Source organism: Lampris incognitus, chromosome 3, assembly GCF_029633865.1.
Source record: "Lampris incognitus isolate fLamInc1 chromosome 3, fLamInc1.hap2, whole genome shotgun sequence".
Lineage (NCBI taxonomy): Eukaryota > Metazoa > Chordata > Actinopteri > Lampriformes > Lampridae > Lampris > Lampris incognitus.
The window spans coordinates 42,656,490-42,681,075 of NC_079213.1; the positions used below are offsets into that span (position 1 = coordinate 42,656,490).

At 39.8% G+C, this 24,586-nt stretch overlaps 1 protein-coding gene across 2 annotated transcripts in view; it reads right to left on the minus strand.

The window, feature by feature from the left end:
• lmo3 (LIM domain only 3) overlaps nucleotides 1–24,586 on the minus strand; it is a 237,778-nt gene that overhangs the window by 21,661 nt on the left and 191,531 nt on the right. For both annotated transcript variants that reach the window (XM_056277087.1, XM_056277086.1), the window contains exon 3: nucleotides 17,217–17,342. In XM_056277087.1, the coding sequence (XP_056133062.1) occupies nucleotides 17,217–17,342 (126 nt within the window). The remainder of the gene's footprint in view (nucleotides 1–17,216; nucleotides 17,343–24,586) is intronic.

Here is a 24,586-nt window from a genome sequence, read left to right on the forward strand (position 1 = left end):
TACATTACATTAGAGTACATTATATTACATTACATTACATTAGAGTACACTACATTACATTAGATTACATTACGTTAGATTAGATTACATTACATTACATTAGATTGTTGTATTAAGGAGCTGTTTGTTTGAGTCTGAGAAATGAGAGGGGAAAAAGCTGTGGCAGATGACCAAGCCAACAGATTTGTAATCCAGACAAAGGGCAGTAGCCTTCAGAGGTGCTGCGAAGCTATTCAAGGAAATTTAAAGATGTAATTCACAATTTTATTTTATTTTTTTATCAAATATGCCATTTTGAAACCCTTTCCCGCTGACATTTTTGTAGCAATAGCCATTTCTTTAATTGCTCCTTGATATGCTATTTTTCATTGGGGTCAGCAGGGTACGCCTTTCCCGCCAAGTATTTGATGTAATGTACATGCACAGGAAATGCATCATGTCTTTATTTTTTATTTTTTGTACTATTTCATTATCCTGGGACGACTAACAACATCAGGCAAAGGGACTGCCGATGGAAACTAGCCCATTAGCTAAGTCAGGTACATTTACATTTGTTTCGAATGTTGATTAATCTATATTTGTCCTGCCCAAATAAACGTTTTAAACTAAACAAGGAGGTAAGCGACATACATTAACATACAAAGCTTAACATTATTTTTTCTTTCTGTCTTTCTTTTTTCTTGGTTTCTGTTGTAAATTCAGATATTTGAATATGCACAGCAGTGCCCCCTAACTGCCAATACGTCCCGACATTTGATTACTACTTTTAAGTACCTGACGAATGATCGGGACTTTTAAATATATTATATAAAATGATTATTTATTGAACTTTGTTAAGAATTGTATTGTGGTAATCTATAGCTATAACAAAAACTGAAATTCACCATTTACCGCTGTACTGATCAGTGCGCAAACTGACATAAACCGGAAGTGGCATCACATAATTCACACTCCACTCCAGCAAAATGTCAAAATCACAAACTGATCACAAGCAAACCTCGAGATGTCAGTTTCAAACTTCCCCATCAATGCTGTCCATCAAAACATTATTTGCAAGCAATGAAACATGACAATGATGTTAATCGCACTCTCTCTGATTCTGAACTGTCCTTATACTGGAACTGTCCTTACACTGGAACTGTCTGGGAACTGTCCCTATACCGGAACTGTCCTTACACTGGAACTGTCCCGGAACTGTCCTTATACCGGAACTGTCCTTATACCGGAACTGTCCTTATACCGGAACTGTCATTATACTGCAACTGTCCTTACACCTGAACTGTCCTTATATCAGAACTGTCCTTACACCGGAATTGTCCTTATACCGGAACTGTCCTTACACTGGAACTGTCCTTATACCGGAACTGTCCTTATACTGGAACTGTCCTTACACTGGAACTGTCCTTATACCAGAATTGTCCTTACACTGGAACTGTCCTTATACAGGTGTCCTTATACCGGAACTGTCCTTACACCGGAACTGTCCTTACACTGGAACTGTCCTTACACCGGAACTGTCCTTATATCAGAACTGTCTCAGTTTCCTGTTCTTAGCTGACAGGAGTGGCACCCGGTGTGGTCTTCTGCTGCTGTAGCCCATCTGCCTCAAGGTTCGACGTGTTGTGCGTTCAGAGATGCTCTTCTGCATAGCTCGGTTGTAATGAGTGGTTATTTGAGTTACTGTTGCCTTTCTGTCAGCTCGAACCAGTCTGGCCATTCTCCTCTGACCTCGCATCAACAAGGCATTTTCGCCCACAGAACTGCCGCTCACTGGATATTTTCTCTTTTTCGGACCATTCTCTGTAAACCCTAGAGATGGTTGTGCGTGAAAATCCCAGTAGATCAGCAGTTTCTGAAATACTCAGACCAGCCCGTCTGGCACCAACAACCATGTCACGTTCAAAGTCACTTAAATCACCTTTCTTCCCCATTCTGATGCTCGGATCGAACTGCAGCAGATCATCTTGACCATGTCTACATGCCTAAATGCATTGAGTTGCTGCCATGTGATTGGCTGATTAGAAATTTGCGTTAACGAGGAGTTGGACAGGTGTGCCTAATATTGTGACCGGTGAGTGTAAATATCTCTCAGTTCAACAACATGTATCGGTAAAGAAGGATGTAAAGGGTTGTGTAAATATCTCTCAGTTCAACAACATGTATTCGTAAAGAAGGATGTAAAGGGTTGTGTAAATATCTCTCAGTTCAACAACATGTATTAGTAAAGAAGGATGTAAAGGGTTGTGTAAATATCTCTCAGTTCAACATGTATTAGTAAAGAAGGATGTAAAGGGTTGTATAAATATCTCTCAGTTCAACAACATGTATTAGTAAAGAAGGATGTAAAGGGTTGTGTAAATATCTCTCAGTTCAACAACATGTATTAGTAAAGAAGGATGTAAAGGGTTGTGTAAATATCTCTCAGTTCAACAACATGTATTAGTAAAGAAGGATGTAAAGGGTTGTGTAAATATCTCTCAGTTCAACATGTATTAGTAAAGAAGGATGTAAAGGGTTGTTTAAATATCTCTCAGTTCAACAACATGTATTAGGAGAGAATAAGTAGACAGTATGGAGTCATCAGGTAGTGGGTTTTCAGTTGATGGTGAATTACTGTGTATGGCTTTGCGATTCTTTTTCATTTCCCATGTTGCTGTAAGTGTTAGTTGTTGAGTACCTGACTGACAGACCATCTATTCTGTTGTGTATGTATATGTGAGTAAGGGGCAGATAAAATAAGATTTTCTTCTCCCTTCTCCTTTTCCATCACGTGTAAACTGAGTTGTGTCTGATCATGAATTGCTTGTTTCTGTCTGGAGCTGTGCATTACCATGAGCGCAGTAAATAATAATGAACGAATGAACGAATGTTGTTTATTCTTGCAATTTATTAATACAATTTGTTAAAACAACGTGAAAATGAAAGGGAGCCACCATGGTTATTCTTGCATGTGTCAGAAATGGAGTTATTGTACTTGAAATAAGTGCTGTTGTTAATACTGAAATCAAGTGGTGGTTGATTCTCAACATCATGTGGACGGAGTTCTGTTTCCTCTGCCACTGAACTTCCTAACCCACCGAACCTCAATGTGTTGTCTCCCTGTTCTCCACACACTGGAGAAACATCTCCTCCTGTAGGACAAGGAAGTATCTACCTAGACTGTCTATCTATCTATCTACATTATCTATCTATCTATCTATCTATCTATCTATCTATCTATCTATCTATCTATCTATCTATCTATCTATCTGTCTATCTGTCTATCTATCTGTCTGTCTGTCTGTGGTTAAATAAAGGTGCTATTTTAAGGATATTACCACTTAGTTTGTGCACGCCTCTCAATCTTAGCAAAAGTGGCAGGACTGAGATGGTTTGGACGTGTGGAGGAGATGCTGGGTATATTGAGATGGTTTGGACATGTTTGGAGGAGAGATGCTGGGTATATTGAGATGGTTTGGACATGTGTGGAGGAGAGATGCTGGGTATATTGAGATGGTTTGGACATGTGTGGAGGAGAGATGCTGGGTATATGAGATGGTTTGGACGTGTGGAGGAGAGATGCTGGGTATATTGAGATGGTTTGGACATGTGTGGAGGAGAGATGCTGGGTATATGAGATGGTTTGGACATGTGTGGAGGAGAGATGCTGGGTATATTGAGATGGTTTGGACATGTGTGGAGGAGAGACGCTGGGTATATTGAGATGGTTTGGACATGTGTGGAGGAGAGATGCTGGGTATATTGAGACGGTTTGGACGTGTGGAGGAGAGACGCTGGGTATATTGAGATGGTGTGGATATGTGTGGAGGAGAGATGCTGGGTATATTGAGGTGGTTTGGACGTGTGGAGGAGAGATGCTGGGTATATTGAGACAGTTTGGACATGTGTGGAGGAGAGATGCTGGGTATATTGGGGGAAGGATGCTGAATATGGAGCTGCCAGGGAAGAGGAGACAAGGAAGGCCAAAGAGGAGGTTTATGGATGTGGTGAGGGAGGACATGCAGGTGGCTGGTGTGACAGAGGAAGATGCAGAGGACAGGAAGAAATGGAAACGGATGATGCGCGGTGGCGCCCCCTAACGGGAGCAGCCGAAAGTAGTAGTAGTAGTAGTAGTAGTTCGTGCACTCCTCTGTCCCCGTTTGAAACGGTATCACTGCGGCAGGTTTTTGTGAGGATCTCACACCAGTCTACTTTCCAGTCTACCTGCTGGATTCAAAACCATCATTTAAAAAAAAATCAAGCACTGAACTGCATATTCTAGCGAATTCAGGGGGCAGCCAGGAAGCGAACCCGGGTCTCCCGCACCACGGGCAGCTACGTTAACCAGTCGACTAAGGGGCCCGACCCATTAGCCAAGGCTAGCGAGTCTACTCCTCCGTGCACGTTACACTACTGTAAGCGGTAGCTATGACCAACATGTTCTCACTGTATAAACGTCAAAAAAATGTTCATAAACTTATTGAATCATCTAATTAATTTGTTTTTAATAATACTTTTGAATATGAAAGTACCGGTCTATATTCCCAGGTCTGTCTTGGGTAAACTGCCCCACTTTATTGCATAAATATTTTGCCATCAAAGGACAAATAAAGCTCAAACTGATAAGGAGTAATGCCAAGAGTGCTCTCTGGTCCAACCTCTGCAACCTCATACATGGAGGCAGAAGAAGAAGCTGTGAAAATCCATTGTCAGATGTGCATGTGCTCAGTTCACGGCGCTGGCCACCATCAGCCAATCAGGTTTCAGTATCAGTTAGATCCTAATGGCCTGTCAGCGCAATCAGATAATGAATATATTCACCAACATGTGTTGAAGTGCAGGCTGAAGGAAATCCAGCTGCAGGGACACCATGGCCTTCCTCTGAGCAGGATGGTGAAAATCCCATCAACTTATTTTCACTCGTTCCTGAGATCGTGACTGGTTTTGCGCGATTGTACAGTCGAGGGGAAGCTGCTTATCAAACCAAATACCAAATCCCACACCTTATCCAGCACAGTGCGGACGTGACCGCATGGGATGTCTCCTCATGAACTGCTCGACTGAAACGCCGTGTTTTGTTTTTAATCATATATTCTCTGGGATGTTGTTGGGACTTTGTTCAAAGACAATATGTGCAAAATGTCCACCAGATCAGATGAATGCTTAATACTAAATGAGATATTTCCATTAAGAGTTATGACTGCCATACTAAAGGACAACACATGAAGTGTGTGTCCTCAGAATCACACCCCGCGTATGTACACCAACATAAGTGATGATCACACAATGTGTTTGTGAGTTAAATCATAGTGTAAAATGGTTCTTCCCACATGTCCAATATGACGAGCTCATGTACAGGCTGCATCTATGTGCCACGTGCAAACACTGTGGCATGTACACACTCTGTGGTCTTTACTTTAGACAGGAATAATAGTGGTAATCAAGTCCATCAGGATTCTTCACAACTATGGAGCTTGGTCCCCTAATTACACAAGCAAGAAGAACAGCAACAACAGGGTCCCAGTACTCTCAGTGCTTGGACCCCTAAAAATCCTGACAATAACAAAGGGATTCTAGCACTAGTATGTGCTTGGACCCCTAGAATCAGTGAGAATAAGGACTACACATCATCCAACGCAGCAGAGGTGTGAGTCCTTCAGAAACCCTGGGGTGGACACTGAGGCTCGGTCAGTGCTGAAGAAGATCACAAAGAAAGACGATTCCATTTTTCAACTGAACTGATCTAAACACCAAGAGAACTGAATCCTGTTTCAGGTGGTCCATATTTAGGTCCACTTAAAGAGGACTGAGTCAGGTTGGTTTGACAAGGACCATATATGAAAACACCATGACATTCTAAAACAATTCCTCATGGGAGTGTATGGAAGAGCCAAGATGTGGGCATGTGCCGTGCACGCGTTATAGAACATTATAACTCTGCTGTAGCAACATGACTTCTGTATCAGTCCAGGACTTGCTGTGATGCGTGAGTAAAGTGAGAGCTAGGTGAGACTATTGGACAACATTCTTTCTTACACCAGGTGACTTTCTAGAGTCTTCCCTTTTTGAACTTTAACAAAAAATAAAAAATAAATAGGAAAAAGTGCACCTGGTAACTCCAAAGGCAAACACAAATGAGTGTGAGTGTGGAGATGAAGAATAATCACTTGAAATGTGTTTTCAGGTGACGGATGGATCATCACTGTGTGATCATAGAGAGGATCTGGTAGATCTGGGGCTTCTTTGCATATGACTGTGTACTGTTAATCTGCATATCAAAGATCCACAGTTGTGCTTTTTTTCTGTCAGAGATCCATGTCAGCCATGTTGGGGTGGAGAGGTACTCATATCTGTGAGTTCTGGGGTCTGGACAGCTAGAGAGATCTTCTAAATTCAATCCAAGCCCACACCTCACTCATCTTCATCACCACGGTTGCACTGACACCAACAAACAAAGCAGAAAAAGTCCAAGTTTAGGAACAGCTTCAATTAAAGGTGATGCCACACCATAAATCTTGGCTGAGCCTCGGAGAAATTGTGATGGGCAACCGAACAGAACGCTGAGGCCTTGGTGAACCATGTGAAACACGATAACATTGATTTTATTCAACAGTTCATCAGCTAGCTTAATGTAAAAGAAAGATTTGCTCCAGCTTAAATGGGTTTTAATGTAGGAGCCCAGCGTTGGCCTGCCTGGGCCTGGGTGATGAAGATTAGCTGACTTCTTGCATTAACAGAGGCTGTCTGGTGCAGCCAGCTGAAGTGGCAAGACAATAACCGGCTGCTAATTGTGCGTAACCAGGTCCTTTGCCTTTACTATGCACAATGTGTCTGCTTTGTCTGTGTAGTATTGGTCTGTGTGTGTGAAGGAAGAGAGGAAGAGACACAGTGTAAGATATAGGAAGCATTACATTGTTTAAGTGTCCTAAAAGGAGTTTATCGACACAAATTAAATCTTTTCTCACAATTACTTCAATGTCACCATGATGCTGTAAGGTATAATGTCACCATGATGCTGTATGATATAATATCACCATGATGCTATATGGTATAATGTATGGTATAATGTGTAGTATAAAGTCACCATGATGCTGTATGGTACAATGTATGGTATAATGTCATCATGATGATGTATTGTATATTGTATGGTATGATGTCACCATGATGTTGTATGGTATAATGTCAAGATCATGCTGTATGGTATAATGTCACCATGATGCTATATGGTATAATGTATGGTATAATGTATAGTATAAAGACACCATGATGTTGTATGGTATAATGTATGGTATAATGCATGGCATAATGTCACCATGAAACTGTATGGTATAAAGTCACCATGATGCTCTATGGTATATTGTATGGTATAATGTCACCATGATGTTGTATGATATAATGTCAAGATCATGCTGTATGGTATAATGTCACCATGATGCTATATGGTATAATGAATGGTATAATGTATAGTATAAAGACGCCATGATGTTGTATGGTATAATATCACCATGATGCTATATGGTATAATGAATGGTATAATGTATAGTATAAAGTCACCATGATGTTGTATGGTATAATGTCACCATGATGCTAGATGGTATTATGTATAGTATAATGTATAGTATAAAGTCACCATGATGCTGTATGGTATAATATCACCATGATGCTATATGGTATAATGAATGGTATAATGTATAGTATAAAGACGCCATGATGTTGTATGGTATAATATATGGTATAATGTATGGCATAATGTCACCATGAAACTGAATGGTATGAAGTCACCATGATGCTCTATGGTATATTGTATGGTATAATGTCACCATGATGTTGTATGATATAATAACCCAGCCACTGAGGATGCACAAGCCAGTGCATCCTTAGTGCCAGTCCCAAGCCCGGACAAATGGGGAGGGTTGCGTCAGGAAGGGCATCCGGCGTAAAATCTTTGCCAAATCAAATATGCGGATCATAAATAAGATTTACATACCGGATCGGTCGAGGCCCGGGTTACCAACGACCGCCACCGGTACTGTTAACCAGCAGGGTGTCGGTGGAAACTATGCTACTGTTGGGCGAAGGAGAAGGAGAGGGGGAAAGCATGTCCAGAGGCAGCTAGAGAGGAGGAAGGGTAGGCGTGTGGAGGTGAGAGTTGGAACTTTGAATGTTGACACTATGACTGGTAAAGGGAGAGAGCTGGCTGATATGATGGAAAGAAGAAAGGTAGGCATAGTGTGTGTGCAAGAGACCAGGTGGAAGGGGAGTAAGGCCAGGAGTATCGGAGGTGGGTTCAAACTCTTCTACCATGGTGTGAATTGGAGGAGAAATGGGGTAGGGGTAATTCTGAAGGAAGAGTATGCCAAGAGTGTGCTGGAGGTGAAGAGAGTGTCAGACAGAGTGATGAGTATGAAGCTGGAAATTGAAGGTTTATTGCTAAATGTTATCAGCGCATATGCCCCGCAAGTTGGGTGTGAGATGGATGAAAAAGAAGAATTCTGGAGTGAGTTGGATGACGTGGTGGAGAGGGTACCCAAGGAGGAGTGAGTGGTGATTGGAGCGGACTTCAATGGACATGTTGGTGAAGGGAACAGAGGGGATGAGGAGGTGATGGGAAGGTATGGAGTCAAGAAGAGAAATGTGGAAGGACAGATGGTGGTCGATTTTGCGAAAAGAATGGAAATGGCTGTGGTGAATACATATTTCAAGAAGAGGGAGGAACACAGGGTGACGTACAAGAGTGGAGGAAAGTGCACACGGTGGACTATATCTTATGTAGAAGGCGCGATCTAAAAGGGATTGGAGACTGCAAGGTGGTGACAGGGGAGAACGTAGCTAGGCAGCATCGGATGGTGGTCTGTAGGATGACTTTGGAGACCAAGAAGAGGAAGCGAGTGAAGACACAGCCGAAGATCAAATGGTGGAAGTTGAAGAAGGAAGACTGTTGTGTGGAGTTCAGGCAGGAGTTAAGACAGGCACTGGGTGGTAGTGAAGAGTTGCCAGATGGCTGGGCAATCACTGCAGAAATAGTGAGGGAGACAGCTAGGAAGGTACTTGGTGTGTCATCAGGACAGAGGAAGGAAGACAAGGAGACTTGGTGGTGGAATGAGGAAGTACAGCAAAGTATACAGAGGACGAGGTTGGGAAAAAAGAAGTGGGATAGTCAGAGAGATGAAGAAAGTAGACAGGAGTATAAGGAGACGCAGCGTAAAGCGAAGAGAGGTGGCAAAGGCAAAGGAAAAGGCGTATGGTGAGTTGTATGACAGGTTAGATACTAAGAAAGGAGAAAAGGACTTGTACCGATTGGCTAGACAGAGGGACCGAGCTGGGAAGGATGTGCAGCAAGTTAGGGCGATCAAGGATAGAGATGTAAATGTGCTGACAAGCAAGAAGAGTGTGCTAAGAAGGTGGAAGGAATACTTTGAGGGGCTGATGAATGAAGAAAATGAGAGAGAGAGAAGGTTGGATGATGTAGGGCTAGTGAATCAGGAAGTTCAGTGGATTAGCAAGGAGGAAGTGAGGGCAGCTATGAAGAGGATGAAGAGTGGAAAGGCAGTTGGTCCTGATGACATACCTATGGAGGCATGGAGATGTTTAGGAGAGATGGCAGTGGAGTTTTTAACTAGATTGTTTAAGACAATCCTGGAAAGTGAGAGGATGCCTGAGTAGTGGAGAAGAAGCATACTGGTACCGATTTTCAAGAACAAGGGCGATGTGCAGAACTGTAACAACTACAGAGGTATAAAGTTGATCAGCCACAGCATGAAGATTTGGGAAAGAGTAATAGAAGCTAGGTTAAGAGGAGAGGTGATGATCAGCGAGCAGCAGTATGGTTTCATGTCATGAAAGAGCACCACAGATGTGATGTTTGCTTTGAGAATGTTGATTGAGAAGTATAGAGAAGGCCAGAAAGAGTTGCATTGGGTCTTTGTAGATTTAGAGAAAGCATATGACAGGGTGCCGAGAGAGGAGGTGTGGTATTGTATGAGGAAGTCAGGAGTTGAGGAGAAGTATGTAGGAGTGGTGCAGGATATGTATGAGGGAAGTGTGACAATGGTGAGGTGTGCGGTTGGAATAACAGATGGGTTCAAGGTGGAGGTGGGATTACATCAAGGATCGGCTCTGAGCCCTTGTTTGCAATTGTGATGGACAGGTTGACGGACAAGATCAGGCAGGAGTCTCCATGGACGATGATGTTCGCAGATGACATTGTGATCTGTAGCGAGAGTAGGGGGCAGGTTGAGGAGAGCCTGGAGAGGTGGAGGTATGCACTGGAGAGAAGAGGAATGAAAGTCAGTAGGAGCAAGACGGAATACCTATGCGTGAATGAGAGGGAGGACAGTGGCATGGTCAGGATGCAAGGAGTGGAGGTGACAAAGGCATTTGAGTTTAAATACTTGGGGTCAACTGTCCAAAGTAACGGGGAGTGCAGTAGAGAGGTGAAGAAGAGAGTGCATGCAGGGTGGAGTGGGTGGAGAAGAGTGTCAGGAGTGATTTGGGACAGAAGGGTACCAGCAAGAGTTAAAGGGAAAGTTTACAAGATGGTTGTGAGACGAGCTATGTTGTATGGTTTGGAGACAGTGGCACTGACGAAAAGACAGGAGGTGGAGCTGGAGGTGGTAGAGTTGAAGATGCTAAGATTTTCACTGGGAGTAACGAAGAAGGACAGGATAAGTAACAATTATATTAGAGGGACCGCTCAGGTTGGACGGTTTGGAAACAAAGCAAGAGAGGCAAGATTGAGATGGCTTGGACATGTGCGGAGGAGAGCTCCTGGTTATATTGGGAGAAGGATGCTGAATATTGAGCTGCCAGGGAAGAGGAGAAGAGGAAGGCCAAAGAGGAGGTTTATGGATGTGGTGAGGGAAGACATGCAGGTGGCTGGTGTGACAGAGGAAGACGCAGAAGACAGGAAGAAATGGAAACGGATGATCCGCTGTGGCGACCCCTAACGGGAGCAGCCAAAAGTAGTATTAGATGTTGTATGATATAATGTCAAGATCATGTTATATGGTATAATGTCACCATGATGCTATATGGTATAATGAATGGTATAATTTATAGTATAAAGTCACCATGATGTTGTATGGTATAATGTCACCATGATGCTATATGGTATAATGTATGGTATAATGTATAGTATAAAGTCACCATGATGCTGTATGGTATAATATCACCATGATGCTATATGGTATAATGTATGATATAATGTATAGTATAAAGTCACCATGATGCTGTATGGTATAATATCACCATGATGCTATATGGTATAATGAATGGTATACTGTATAGTATAAAGACGCCATGATGTTGTATGGTATAATATATGGTATAATGTATGGCATAATGTCACCATGAAACTGTATGGTATAAAGTCACCATGATGCTCTATGGTATATTGTATGGTATAATGTCACCATGATGTTGTATGATATAATGTCAAGATCATGCTGTATGGTATAATGTCACCATGATGCTATATGGTATAATGAATGGTATAATGTATAGTATAAAGACGCCATGACGCTGTATGTTATAATATCACCATGATGCTATATGGTATAATTTATAGTATAAAGTCACCATGATGTTGTATGGTATAATGTCACCATGATGCTATATGGTATAATGTATGGTATAATGTGTAGTATAAAGTCACCATGATGCTGTATGGTATAATATCACCATGATGCTATATGGTATAATGAATGGTATAATGTATAGTATAAAGACGCCATGATGTTGTATGGTATAATGTATTGCATAATGTCACCATGAAACTTTATGGTATAAAGTCACCATGATGCTCTATGGTATATTGTATGGTATAATGTCACCATGATGCTGTATGGAAAAATGAATGGTATAATGTATAGTATAAAGTCGCCATGATGTTGTATGGCATAATGTATGATATAAGGTATGGTATAATGTAACTATGATGCTGTATGTCACCATGATGTTGTATGGTATAATGTCACCATGATGCTGTATGGAAAAATGAATGGTATAATGTATAGTATAAAGTCGCCATGATGTTGTATGGCATAATGTATGATATAAGGTATGGTATAATGTAATTATGATGCTGTATGTCACCATGATGTTGTATGGTATAATGTCACCATGATGCTGTATGGTATAATGCATGGTATAATGACACCATAATGCTATATGGTATAATGTATGGTATAATGCAGTGTTCTCTAAATCTTGTGAGGTCCAGTCATCTCCAGAAGCTGCCTGGTCATGAAGACCTATGTATATGTCTGTATAGACCTACTGTATATGTGCCTTACTGTATATGCCTGTATATACCTACTGTATGTGTCTATACAAACCTACTGTATATGTGACCTACTATATGTCTGTACAAACCTACTGTATATTTCTGTATAAACCTACTCTATATGTCTGTATAGACCCCCTGTATGTCCGCATAGACCTACTGCATAGGTCTGTATAGACCTACTGTATATGTCTGTATAAACCTACTGTTTATTTCTGCATAGACCTACTGTATGTCTTTACATACCTACTGTATATGTCTGTATAGACCTACCGTATATGCCTGTACTTACCTACTGTAGGTATAGACCTACTGTATATGACTGTATATGACAGACCTACTGTATACGTCCGTATAGACCTACAGTATATGTTTGTACAGACATACTGTATGTATAGACCTACTACATATACATGTGTATATATATGTGTATATATATATATATATATATGTGTGTGTGTGTGTGTGTGTGTGTGTGTGTATAATATATATATATATATATATATGTGTGTGTGTGTGTCTGTGTGTGTGTGTTTGCATAGATCTACTGTATATGTCTGTATAGACCTACTGTATATATTTGTACAGACCTATTGTATATGTCTGTATAGATCTACTGTATGTCTGCACAGACCTACTGTATGTGTCTATATAACTACTGTATAATCTGTACAGACCTACTGTACATGCCTACTGTATATGTCTGTATAGACCTACTGTATATGGTTGGAAAGACCTACTGTATATGTATGTCTAAACCTACTGTATATATTCGTACAGACCTACTGTATATGTCTGTATAGACCTACTGTATATGTTTGTATAGACATATTGTATGTGTCTGTATAGACCTACTGTATATGTTTGTATAGACCTACTGTATGTATATGCACAGACCTACTGTATATGTCGATATAGACATATGGTTTGTGTCTGTATAGACCTAATTTATATGTCGATATAGACATACTGTATGTGTCTGTATAGACCTACTGTATATGTCGATATAGACCTACTGTATGTGTCTGTATAGACCTACTGTATATGTCGATACAGACGTACTGTTTGTGTCTGTATGGACCTACTGTATATGTTGATATAGACGTACTGTTTGTGTCTGTATGGACCTACTGTATGTATATGCACAGACCTACTGTATATGTCGATATAGACATATGGTATGTGTCTGTATAGACCTACTTTATATGTCGATATAGACATACTGTATGTGTCTGTATAGACCTACTGTATATGTCGATATAGACATACTGTATATGTCTGTACATACCTATACTGTATATGTCTGCGCAGACCTACTGTATATGTCTGTATAGACCTATTGCATATGTCTCTACAGACCTATTGTGTGTGTATCTATATATATATATATGTGTGTGTGTGTGTGTGTGTGTGTGTGTGTGTGTGTGTGTGTGTGTGTGTGTGTGTGTATCCGGTCCAGTGTGAGATGGTGACACCAGTGTTACATACATTTCGAGAGAATATTTTGTACTGTGATGCAATAAAATAATAATAATAATAATAATAATAATAATAACAATGTAACACTTGTGTCACTATCTCACACTGGACCAGATCTGGGCTCTTAAGGAGTGGCTGAGCAACAAAACAGCAGACCAGAGACTGGGGCTACAAAATGAAAAAGCTGTCAATTCAATGACAAAATAGTGTAAATTCACTTGAAACGTGAAAACTATTCACAGCTATGTGTCACACATGCATACATTTAGATATACTGAAATCCCTGGTTTGAAGCCCTTTTTAATTGCAATTAGGTTATTTTAGGTTCAGGTGTCTAATTAGTTTAGTCAATTATCTATTTTATATTTTCCATGTAAGATGAGACCAGTCTATATTTTTCCTAGGATAACAGTCTATTTTATCAAGCTAGACCTATTTTGGGTCAGTTATTTTATCCTTTGAGTTAACTCTTTTTAGTTTCAGGTGAATCAGGTAAGTCTACCCTCTAAAATCCCTTTTTCAGGAAGTTGACCCTTTGAGATTAAACCTTGCAGGAAAAACCCTTCAAATTCACCAGTCAACTCAAAACATCAATATACAGTCAGTCACATTAACACCGGGACAACATGCTGTACTGTGGTGCAATAAAAAGACGCACAATTCGATTCTTCCCGTCCTCAGCTCGATGGTGTCTTTGCTGTTACCACTGCAGTGAATGCCATGGCAGTAATTAGCCCCTTTACGAATGACAACAGCATTTTCGCAACTCATGATGACCGACAAGCCATGAAAACAGTGTGAAAACACGCAAAATTCGCAATACTAGCTCCAGTCGAACAGTAATGAACAGTATAGACCTACTGGATATGTTTGTACAGACCTACACTATCTGTCTGTATAGACCTACTGTATATGTTTGTACAGACCTACACTATCTGTCTGTATAGACCTACTGTATATGTTTGTACAGACCTACACTATCTGTCTGTATACACCTACTGTATATGTTTGTACAGACCTACTCTATCTGTCTGTATAGACCTACTGTATATGTTTGTATAGACCTAATCTATCTGTCTGTATAGACCTACTGTAAATGTTTGTATAGACCTACACTATCTGTCTGTATACACCTACTGTATATGTTTGTACAGACCTACACTATCTGTCTGTATACACCTACTGTATATGTTTGTATAGACCTACTCTATCTGTCTGTATAGACCTACCGTATATGTTTGTATAGACCTAATCTATCTGTCTGTATAGATCTACTGTAAATGTTTGTATAGACCTACACTATCTGTCTGTATAGACTTACTGTATATGTTTGTATAGACCTACTCTATCTATCTGTATAGACCTACTGTATATGTTTGTATAGACCTACTGTATCTATCTATATAAACCTACTCTATATGTCTGTGCATACCTACTGTATATGCCTGTACAGACCTACTCTATTTGGCTGTATAGACCTACTATATATGTGTGTACAGACCTACTGTATATGTCTATATAGACCTACTGTATGATACACACACACACACACACACACACACACACACACACACACACACACACACACACACACACACACACACACACAGATCTGCTGTATGTCTGTATAGACCTGCTGTATATATGTGTATAGACCTGCTGTATATGTATGTATCGACCTAATGTATATGTTTGTACAGACCTACTGTATATGTTTGTATAGACCTACTGTATATGTTTGTACAGACCTACTGTATGTATGTGTAGAGACCTGCTGTATATATGTGTATAGACCTGCTGTATATGTATGTATCGACCTAATGTATATGTTTGTACAGACCTGCTGTATATGTATGTATAGACCTACTGTATATGTCTGTATAGACCTACTGTATATGTTTGTACAGACCTACTGTATATATGTGTAGAGACCTGCTGTATATATGTGTATAGACCTGCTGTATATGTATGTATCGACCTAATGTATATGTTTGTACAGACCTACTGTATATGTTTGTATAGACCTACTGTATATGTTTGTACAGACCTACTGTATATATGTGTAGAGACCCATTGTATATGTCTGTAGAGACCTATTGAATATGTGTATAGACCTGCTGTATATGTATGTATCGACCTAATGTATATGTTTGTACAGACCTACTGTATATGTTTGTATAGACCTAATCTATCTGTCTGTATAGATCTACTGTAAATGTTTGTATAGACCTACACTATCTGTCTGTATAGACTTACTGTATATGTTTGTATAGACCTACTCTATCTATCTGTATAGACCTACTGTATATGTTTGTATAGACCTACTGTATCTATCTATATAAACCTACTCTATATGTCTGTGCATACCTACTGTATATGCCTGTACAGACCTACTCTATTTGGCTGTATAGACCTACTATATATGTGTGTACAGACCTACTGTATATGTCTATATAGACCTACTGTATGATACACACACACACACACACACACACAGATCTGCTGTATGTCTGTATAGACCTGCTGTATATATGTGTATAGACCTGCTGTATATGTATGTATCGACCTAATGTATATGTTTGTACAGACCTACTGTATATGTTTGTATAGACCTACTGTATATGTTTGTACAGACCTACTGTATGTATGTGTAGAGACCTGCTGTATATATGTGTATAGACCTGCTGTATATGTATGTATCGACCTAATGTATATGTTTGTACAGACCTGCTGTATATGTATGTATAGACCTACTGTATATGTCTGTATAGACCTACTGTATATGTTTGTACAGACCTACTGTATATATGTGTAGAGACCTGCTGTATATATGTGTATAGACCTGCTGTATATGTATGTATCGACCTAATGTATATGTTTGTACAGACCTACTGTATATGTTTGTATAGACCTACTGTATATGTTTGTACAGACCTACTGTATATATGTGTAGAGACCCATTGTATATGTCTGTAGAGACCTATTGAATATGTGTATAGACCTGCTGTATATGTATGTATCGACCTAATGTATATGTTTGTACAGACCTACTGTATATGTTTGTTCAGACCTACTGTATATATGTGTAGAAACCTGCTGTATATGTCTGTACAGACCTACTTTATATATGTGTAGAGACCTGCTGTATATGTCTGTAGAGACCTGCTGTATATGTCTGTATAGATCTACTGTATATGTCTGTACAGACCTACTGTATATGTACAGACTGTCATTGTACAGTAGCAGAACAAGAATATGATCATCATGCTCGGCTCAGGGGCATCCCAGGGCCTCGTTGCTGTCTTGTTGGGTCACCAGCTCCACTAATAAATCTTTGACATATGGACTTGTCTTGTACTACCATAATCACTCTCAAGGATTTTAGGATTCAAAGCTAACTTGTCTACTTGCTTGATGAGCTTTCTGATTGGACAGAGGGTGTGGCAGGGGAGCAGATCTTTTTCCAACCACTCACCTCTGATTGCAGAGTTGGCAGGCAAAGCAGTCTAGGTGGTAGACGTTCTCCTTGGCCCTCATGACCATCTCAAAAGCCGGGATTAGCTTGCTACAGGCAGCACAGTTCCCAGTCACACCAAACAACCTGAGACAAACAACAGGGCATGCACACACACGCACGCACACACACATGCACGCAAACACACACACACACACACACACACACACACACGAATAAAAGGGGTACACAAAAATTAAGTTAGTACCTTTCCCAAACCACAAATCTAGTTTTGGTCATCAGTGGTGAAGTAAGAGTCCATAAATTAAATGATGTTGAGTGTGAGATGGATGGCTGACAGAAGCACGAAGGAACCACACAAGCATGATGCATTGAGGCATGCTGGACAGAGTCGGGCTTCTGCAGCACGGTGAACATAGCATGCTGCTGCTTGTCCATAGAAGTAGATGCTGGATGTGGCTAGAATCATTGCTCAGGGAAGAGCTATTATTCCTGCACCTGCTGCAGGGACATCTGCCTGAGTATTCATTAGAGATCTGGGCTGTGACAACACAGTGACCTACACCACGCTGGGCTGGGAACAAAATAAAAATACAAGCAAATCCTACAGCGAAATACCTGTTAGGCTGACTTGTTGAGGTACTTTTAGCTGTCGTTAAAATTTTAAAACGGCGTGTCACTCTCACAGTCTGTAAGAGATCCCAATCTGAGAAATGATGCCAGGGCCTGGATATGAAGGATTGTTTATTAACCTTCAGAAAGTGTTTCCCAGAGGCAGAGGCAACACGTAGATGAATACCTGCAGACTTACAGACTGTTGTCAACACACCTTGAGACAATTAAGGACAGCTCTACTGACACGTTAGGTGGCTGAGAACAAAGATGGTCAGTCCAGTGGATCAGTGCCGACATAATTAAAATAATTACGTCTTCCTGTTGGCGCTGTGGAAATACAGATGATACATATAGATGCTCTGTGTTGTCTCCCGGCCTTGCTGCTTGTGTGCTAATGTGCATCGCCTGCACTGCCTCACGTGACATAGATAAGATGATGGTTTCTCTCCATACTAAGCCAAGTCCCTGATCTAAACAAGTCTCTACAAAGAAACAAGTCCCTGATCTAAACAAGTCTCTACAAAGAAACAAGTCCCTGATCTAAACAAGTCTTTACAAAGAAACAAGTCCCTGATCTTAACAAGTCTTTACAAAAGAAACAAGTTCCTGATCTAACAAGTCTTTACAAAGAAACAAGTCCCTGATCTAACAAGTCTTTACAAAAGAAACAAGTTCCTGATCTAACAAGTCTTTACAAAAAACAAGTCCCTGATCTAACAAGTCTTTACAAAGAAACAAGTCCCTGATCTAAACACGTCTTTACAAAGTAACAAGTTCCTGATCTAAACAAGTCTTTACAAAGAAACAAGTCCCTGATCTTAACAAGTCTTTACAAAGAAACAAGTTACTGATCTAAACAAGTCTTTACAAAGAAACAAGTCCCTGATCTAAACAAGTCTTTACAAAGAAACAAGTCCCTGATCTAAACAAGTCTTTACAAAGAAACAAGTCCCAGATCTTAACAAGTCTCTACAAAGAAATAAAAACCGGTGAGTTTAAGCTGTAGCGTGACATGATGAGAGAGGGACAGTGAGCATAGCAGCAGTTTCTGTGGCAAGTTAAAACAGGTGATCCATACTGACAATACACATACTGACAATACACATACTGACAATACACACACTGACAATACACACAGTGACAATACACATACTGACAATACACACACTGACAATACACATAGTGACAATACACATACTGACAATACACACACTGATGATACACATACTGACAATACACACACTGATGATACACATACTGACAATACACACACTGATGATACACATACTGACAATACACACACTGACAATACACATAGTGACAATACACATAGTGGCAATACACATACTGACAATACACACACTGATGATACACATACTGACAATACACACACTGACAATACACATAGTGACAATACACATAGTGGCAATACACAAAGTGACAATACACATACTGATAATACACACTGACAATACACATAGTGGCAATACACATACTGACAGTACATATACTGACAATACACACACTGACAATACACATACTGACAATACACACACTGACAATACACATAGCGACAATACAGACACTGACAATACACTTAGTGACAATACACATAGTGGCAATACACATACTGATAATACACACTGACAATACACATACTGACAATACACACACTGACAATACACATAGCGACAATACACACACTGACAATACACATAGTGGCAATACACATACTGACAGTACATATACTGACACTGACAATACACATAGCGACAATACACACACTGACAATACACTTAGTGATAATACACATACTGACAATACACACACTGACAATACACACATTGACAATACACACACTGACAATACACTTAGTGATAATACACATACTGACAATACACACACTGACAATACACACATTGGCAATACACATAGTGACAATACACACATCGACAATACACAAATTGACAATACACATAGTGACAATACACATACTGACAATACACAGTGACAATACACATGATGACAATACACATAGTGACAATACACACTGACAATACACATCGTTACAATACACGAACTGACAATACTCATAGCGACAATACATACACTGACAATACACATAGTGGCAATCCCCATGGTAGTTTGGCAGTAAGCTGGACCATTCTCACATAATTTGTATTTACAGCTTTTGATTATCAAAGATGGAAATATGAACTTAGAATATGTAATGTTCTTTTAGCTCTTTACATTCCAGTTATACATTGGCATCTGCAGCCACGGGATTTTAAGACACTGAAAGGCCGACATCTTTTTTGAATTACTTATTTCTATTGTGGAAAAAAACAACAACAACAGCAGAACAACAAAGTAAAAAGCCAGAAAAATACTTCTGACAAAATTCAAATGGCAAAGTCTCTTAAATGTTAGAAAAAAATAAATTGTCAAAAAAAATACTAAAATCTTAAACTAGCAAATTAGCATTACCAAATTGAAACAAGATGGGGGAAAGTGTTTAAAATTTTAAACACAAAATACATTTTTTTTTTAAATGTCAATGATGGAATATTAGTGAAAATGTTGAGCAAAGAATTGATTATAAGTGATTATAATTTGGTTTGGGCTGTCCAACTGCTAATATTTGCCAAGGATTCAGCCTGCCCTACCTTATAGTCATAGACTGATGTAGCTATCAAGTCACACATGAAATATTGAATATCTGTGGAACAGATATAGCAGGGCGATGTTGTAGCCATGCAACAACATCACTAAAGAAAATAACATTTATTGGGCATTTAAAACTAAAATGTGCTGAAAGGAAGAAGATCTATCTTTTTATAAATTTCTACATCCAAAAAACGCATTGATTTTTCCTGCTGACATGATGGATTGCATGTAGAAGACACCTTCGGTAAGATAAAAGAAGACATTTTGCTCATTGAATTTGAAAAAAGTCCCAGAGACTCCTGGCTTGAAAACACAACATTCAAACTCCTGCCTGATTCTAATCTAATGCATAATTCATAACACAGGCTTTGACAACTTTACCCATTTGTTTCAGGAATCAAAAGAACCTCTGAACTTGGGGTGACCTGTAGGAACAATACAAACATCTCCAACCTCAGATCCAACCATCTTTTTAGTGCATTTGATGTGCAGACATGGAGCTCAAGAGAGGGACTTGGGGCTCATCACAATCTTGATGGGTTTACCCAGACAGCAGAGTCAGCCAGGCCATCGCTCACACACAAACCCCTCTCCTCACCCTGCACACACACCCCTCTCCTTACCCTGCACACAAACCCCTTTCCTCACCCTGCACACAAACCCCTTTCCTCACCCTACACACACAAACCCCTTTCCTCACCCTATACACACAAACCCCTTTCCTCGCCCTATACACACAAGCCCCTTTCCTCACCCCGCACACACAAACCCCTTTCCTCACCCTGAACAGAACGAGAGATGGATGAAGCATACCTGCCACTTGTCTTGCACTGCTTCACCAGTTTGATGCCACAGACACTAATGGTTCTCTAGGGAGGTGGCAAATTAAGCTCAGTTTACTTGTAATGAATTCGAAGGCACATGCTCCAACACATCTTCACTGAGAGCTCACAGGTTGTGTGAAAAGATGGGCTCTGGCCCCTTTGCCTCCAACAGTGGATTATCATCAGTAATACATATATCAATGTTTCTGTTTTAAGCCAATAGCTGGATAAATAACTTGACGGCTAGGTGGACTGTGGCTCTGGTCTAAAAAAACATTTTAAAGTGTGTTGTTAACATCATATCCACAGCTTCCATGTTCTAGAGGCATGCTGAGTTCAAATTCCTGCTTTACACAAATCTGAATTCAAAAATGAAAGATGAGGATATACAGCGTCAACGACCTGTTTAGTCAACAGGCATTTGCTGTGCATTATGGCTTGGTGAGGCTGAGTAGGAACTATTTGATGAGAAAAATCACACACCAATTAAAAATGTCCACACGACTTAAACCCATACTCTTAATGTCATACTCTAATGACTGCTCTCAGTAAATCCACCCCCTTTGGAAAATGCAGCAGCAATGTACTATCAGTGTATTTTCTAAAAACTGTAACCAGCCCATAATATAATGATAATATTCCATAATATAATGATAAAAATCCAAAATATGATAATATTTCATAATATAATTATAATTACCCACAATATAATGATAATAGTCCATAATATAATGATAATAACCATAATATGATGATAATAATAATCCATAATATAATGACAATAATCCATAACATAATGATCTATGAATGATGACTGTGTAGTAAATATTTTGATAATATTCCATAATAGAATGATAATAATCCATAATATAATGATAATAATCCATAACATAATGATCTGTGAATGATGACTGTGTCGTAAATATATTGATAATATTCCGTAATATAATGATAATAGTCCATAATATAATGACCTGCGAATGATGACTGTGTAATAAAGTGGCCACAAAACACAACAGCCTCACATGCAGACGCATGATTATAAATAAAAAGTCAGACAGATGTGGTGTTTGTGGCAGTTTCCCAGAGTGCCTCAAACTGACGTGTCTTTTGGAAGTCAGGAAACCCCTACAGAAATGTAAACAAATAAAGTAATCAGTAAACAGTAAATAAAAATAAAAGAAACATAATTGGGACATGAGGATCTCATGTTAATTGGAACATTTTGGCACATGATTTGATGACCCCGATTGTTATTTTGGTGTGATCTAGGACAACTAGAAGCTACAGCAGGGGTCCTTTAAAAAAAAGAAAGAAAAGAAAGAAAAGTGATTATATACCATCCATCCATTCATCCATCCATCCATCCATCCATTATCTACACGCGCTTCACGCAGTTCAGGTTACGGGATTGATAACATGCTGTCTTGTGAGAATATTTTGGACACATTCATGCTAGCTGCCTTCATGTAGCTGTATTCATGCTAGCTATATTCATGCTAGCTGCCTTCATGTAGCTGTATTCATGCTAGCTGCATTCATGTAGCTGTATTCATGTAGCTGTATTCATGTTAGCTATATTCATGCTAGCTGCATTCATGTAGCTGTATTCATGTAGCTGTATTGATGCTAGCTATATTTACGCTAGCTGCATTCATGTAGCTGTATTCATGCTAGCTATATTAACGCTAGCTATATTCGTGTAGCTGTACTCATGTAGCTGTATTCATGCTAGCTGCATTCATGTAGCTGTATTCATGCTAGCTGCATGTATGGGTGTACTTGAAGCCAAATACACTATTCATAAACACACAAATAGTAACTTCCAAACAAATAACAAATCCTCACAAATTGTAGAAAATATTAACTTTTTTCAAGCAGCACCATCATTGTAGCACAAACTAATGTATGAGCACCCTCGGTTGCAATGGTATCAATACTTTTGAAAAGCACTATTCTCTCAATCACCATGAGCACAATTATTCCTGTTCGTTAGTGAGTGTTCTAACTAGTAGGCAGCTTTGATCATGCATGGTGGTGCATGTTGACCTCTAAGCTGTCAAAACGTGCCAGTGTGCAGACAGACAGACAGGCATGTGTTAGCTAGATGTGGTGTTGGCTAGCTGCGGTGTGGGTACGCTGTACATCATGGAAGTCACATAACACAACAGGCGCTTGGTCCTCAATGACACATGATGATGATTTAAGCTTTGAAGCACCGCCGATGATGCAGACTACGAGCCCAGCCAGTCTGTCTCACCGCTGACTGGCCTCCACCCTGGACCCCGAACAGGAGCTAGTAGCATCAGATGACCATGGCAATGAAGAGGTCGCACAAGTGTTTCTTAACAAATACCCAGGTAGTTCATTTAGTGGTAGTGGGAAGAACCGTTCATCCGGCTGCTCATAATGAGTGGCGGGAATGTTCTGTTTAAAGGATGCTGCATTGTGTCATGTGTGTCATAAATGTGGCTCCTCTGGCTCACATGTGTTTGCTACCACTGGCAACAACAATAGCTGACCGTTGTTCTTTCTTCTCTGTGTACATATTTTACATGTTAGGTTACTGTTGTCGAAGCGTTTTGCTTTAAATCATGGGATTACATATTCAATACGTATGACACAGTATGTATCTATGTCAACTGATTAATGTGTAAAAACAGGCTTTTCTTTTCTTTAAGCCACTTCTGGATTAAACCCCGCCCACTTCTGATTTAAACCCCGCCCACTTCTGGTCTCTATCCAGATACAATTACACATATCTTAACACACATAATGTGAATGTAGTGGTGCTTGATTGGGCCTTTTTAAGATGGTGAAGTAAGGCGCATTCTGTGTTTATTCTGTAGCGTGTGTCTTTGTGTAAAAAGTGTGATTTTCATGCAATAAAGAGCTTAAGTTAAAATTGCCATCTGAAAGATGCTCCCCCTATGCCCCACCTCCACCACAACTCTGGCCTAACATTTTTGGATGAAAATAAGACCTATGCCTGTCATGTTATTGTTGTTATTGTGCAAACATAAGTGTATGCTTTGTTATGCTATTTGAAATTATGGCGCTTTTGCTGAACTTGAGAAGAACATGTACCAGCTGAATAAGGTTGAATGCTCTTTGTTGTTCATTGACTAAAACTCTGGCCTATTGGCTCAGCCACTCCCTCCATCAGCTACATAATTGGGCATTCCATAAACATAAAGGCCAACAAACTGAGCATCACAATGTTTCTGGGCTGGGCTGCTCCAGTTTTTGGAGGAGGTTGGTGGG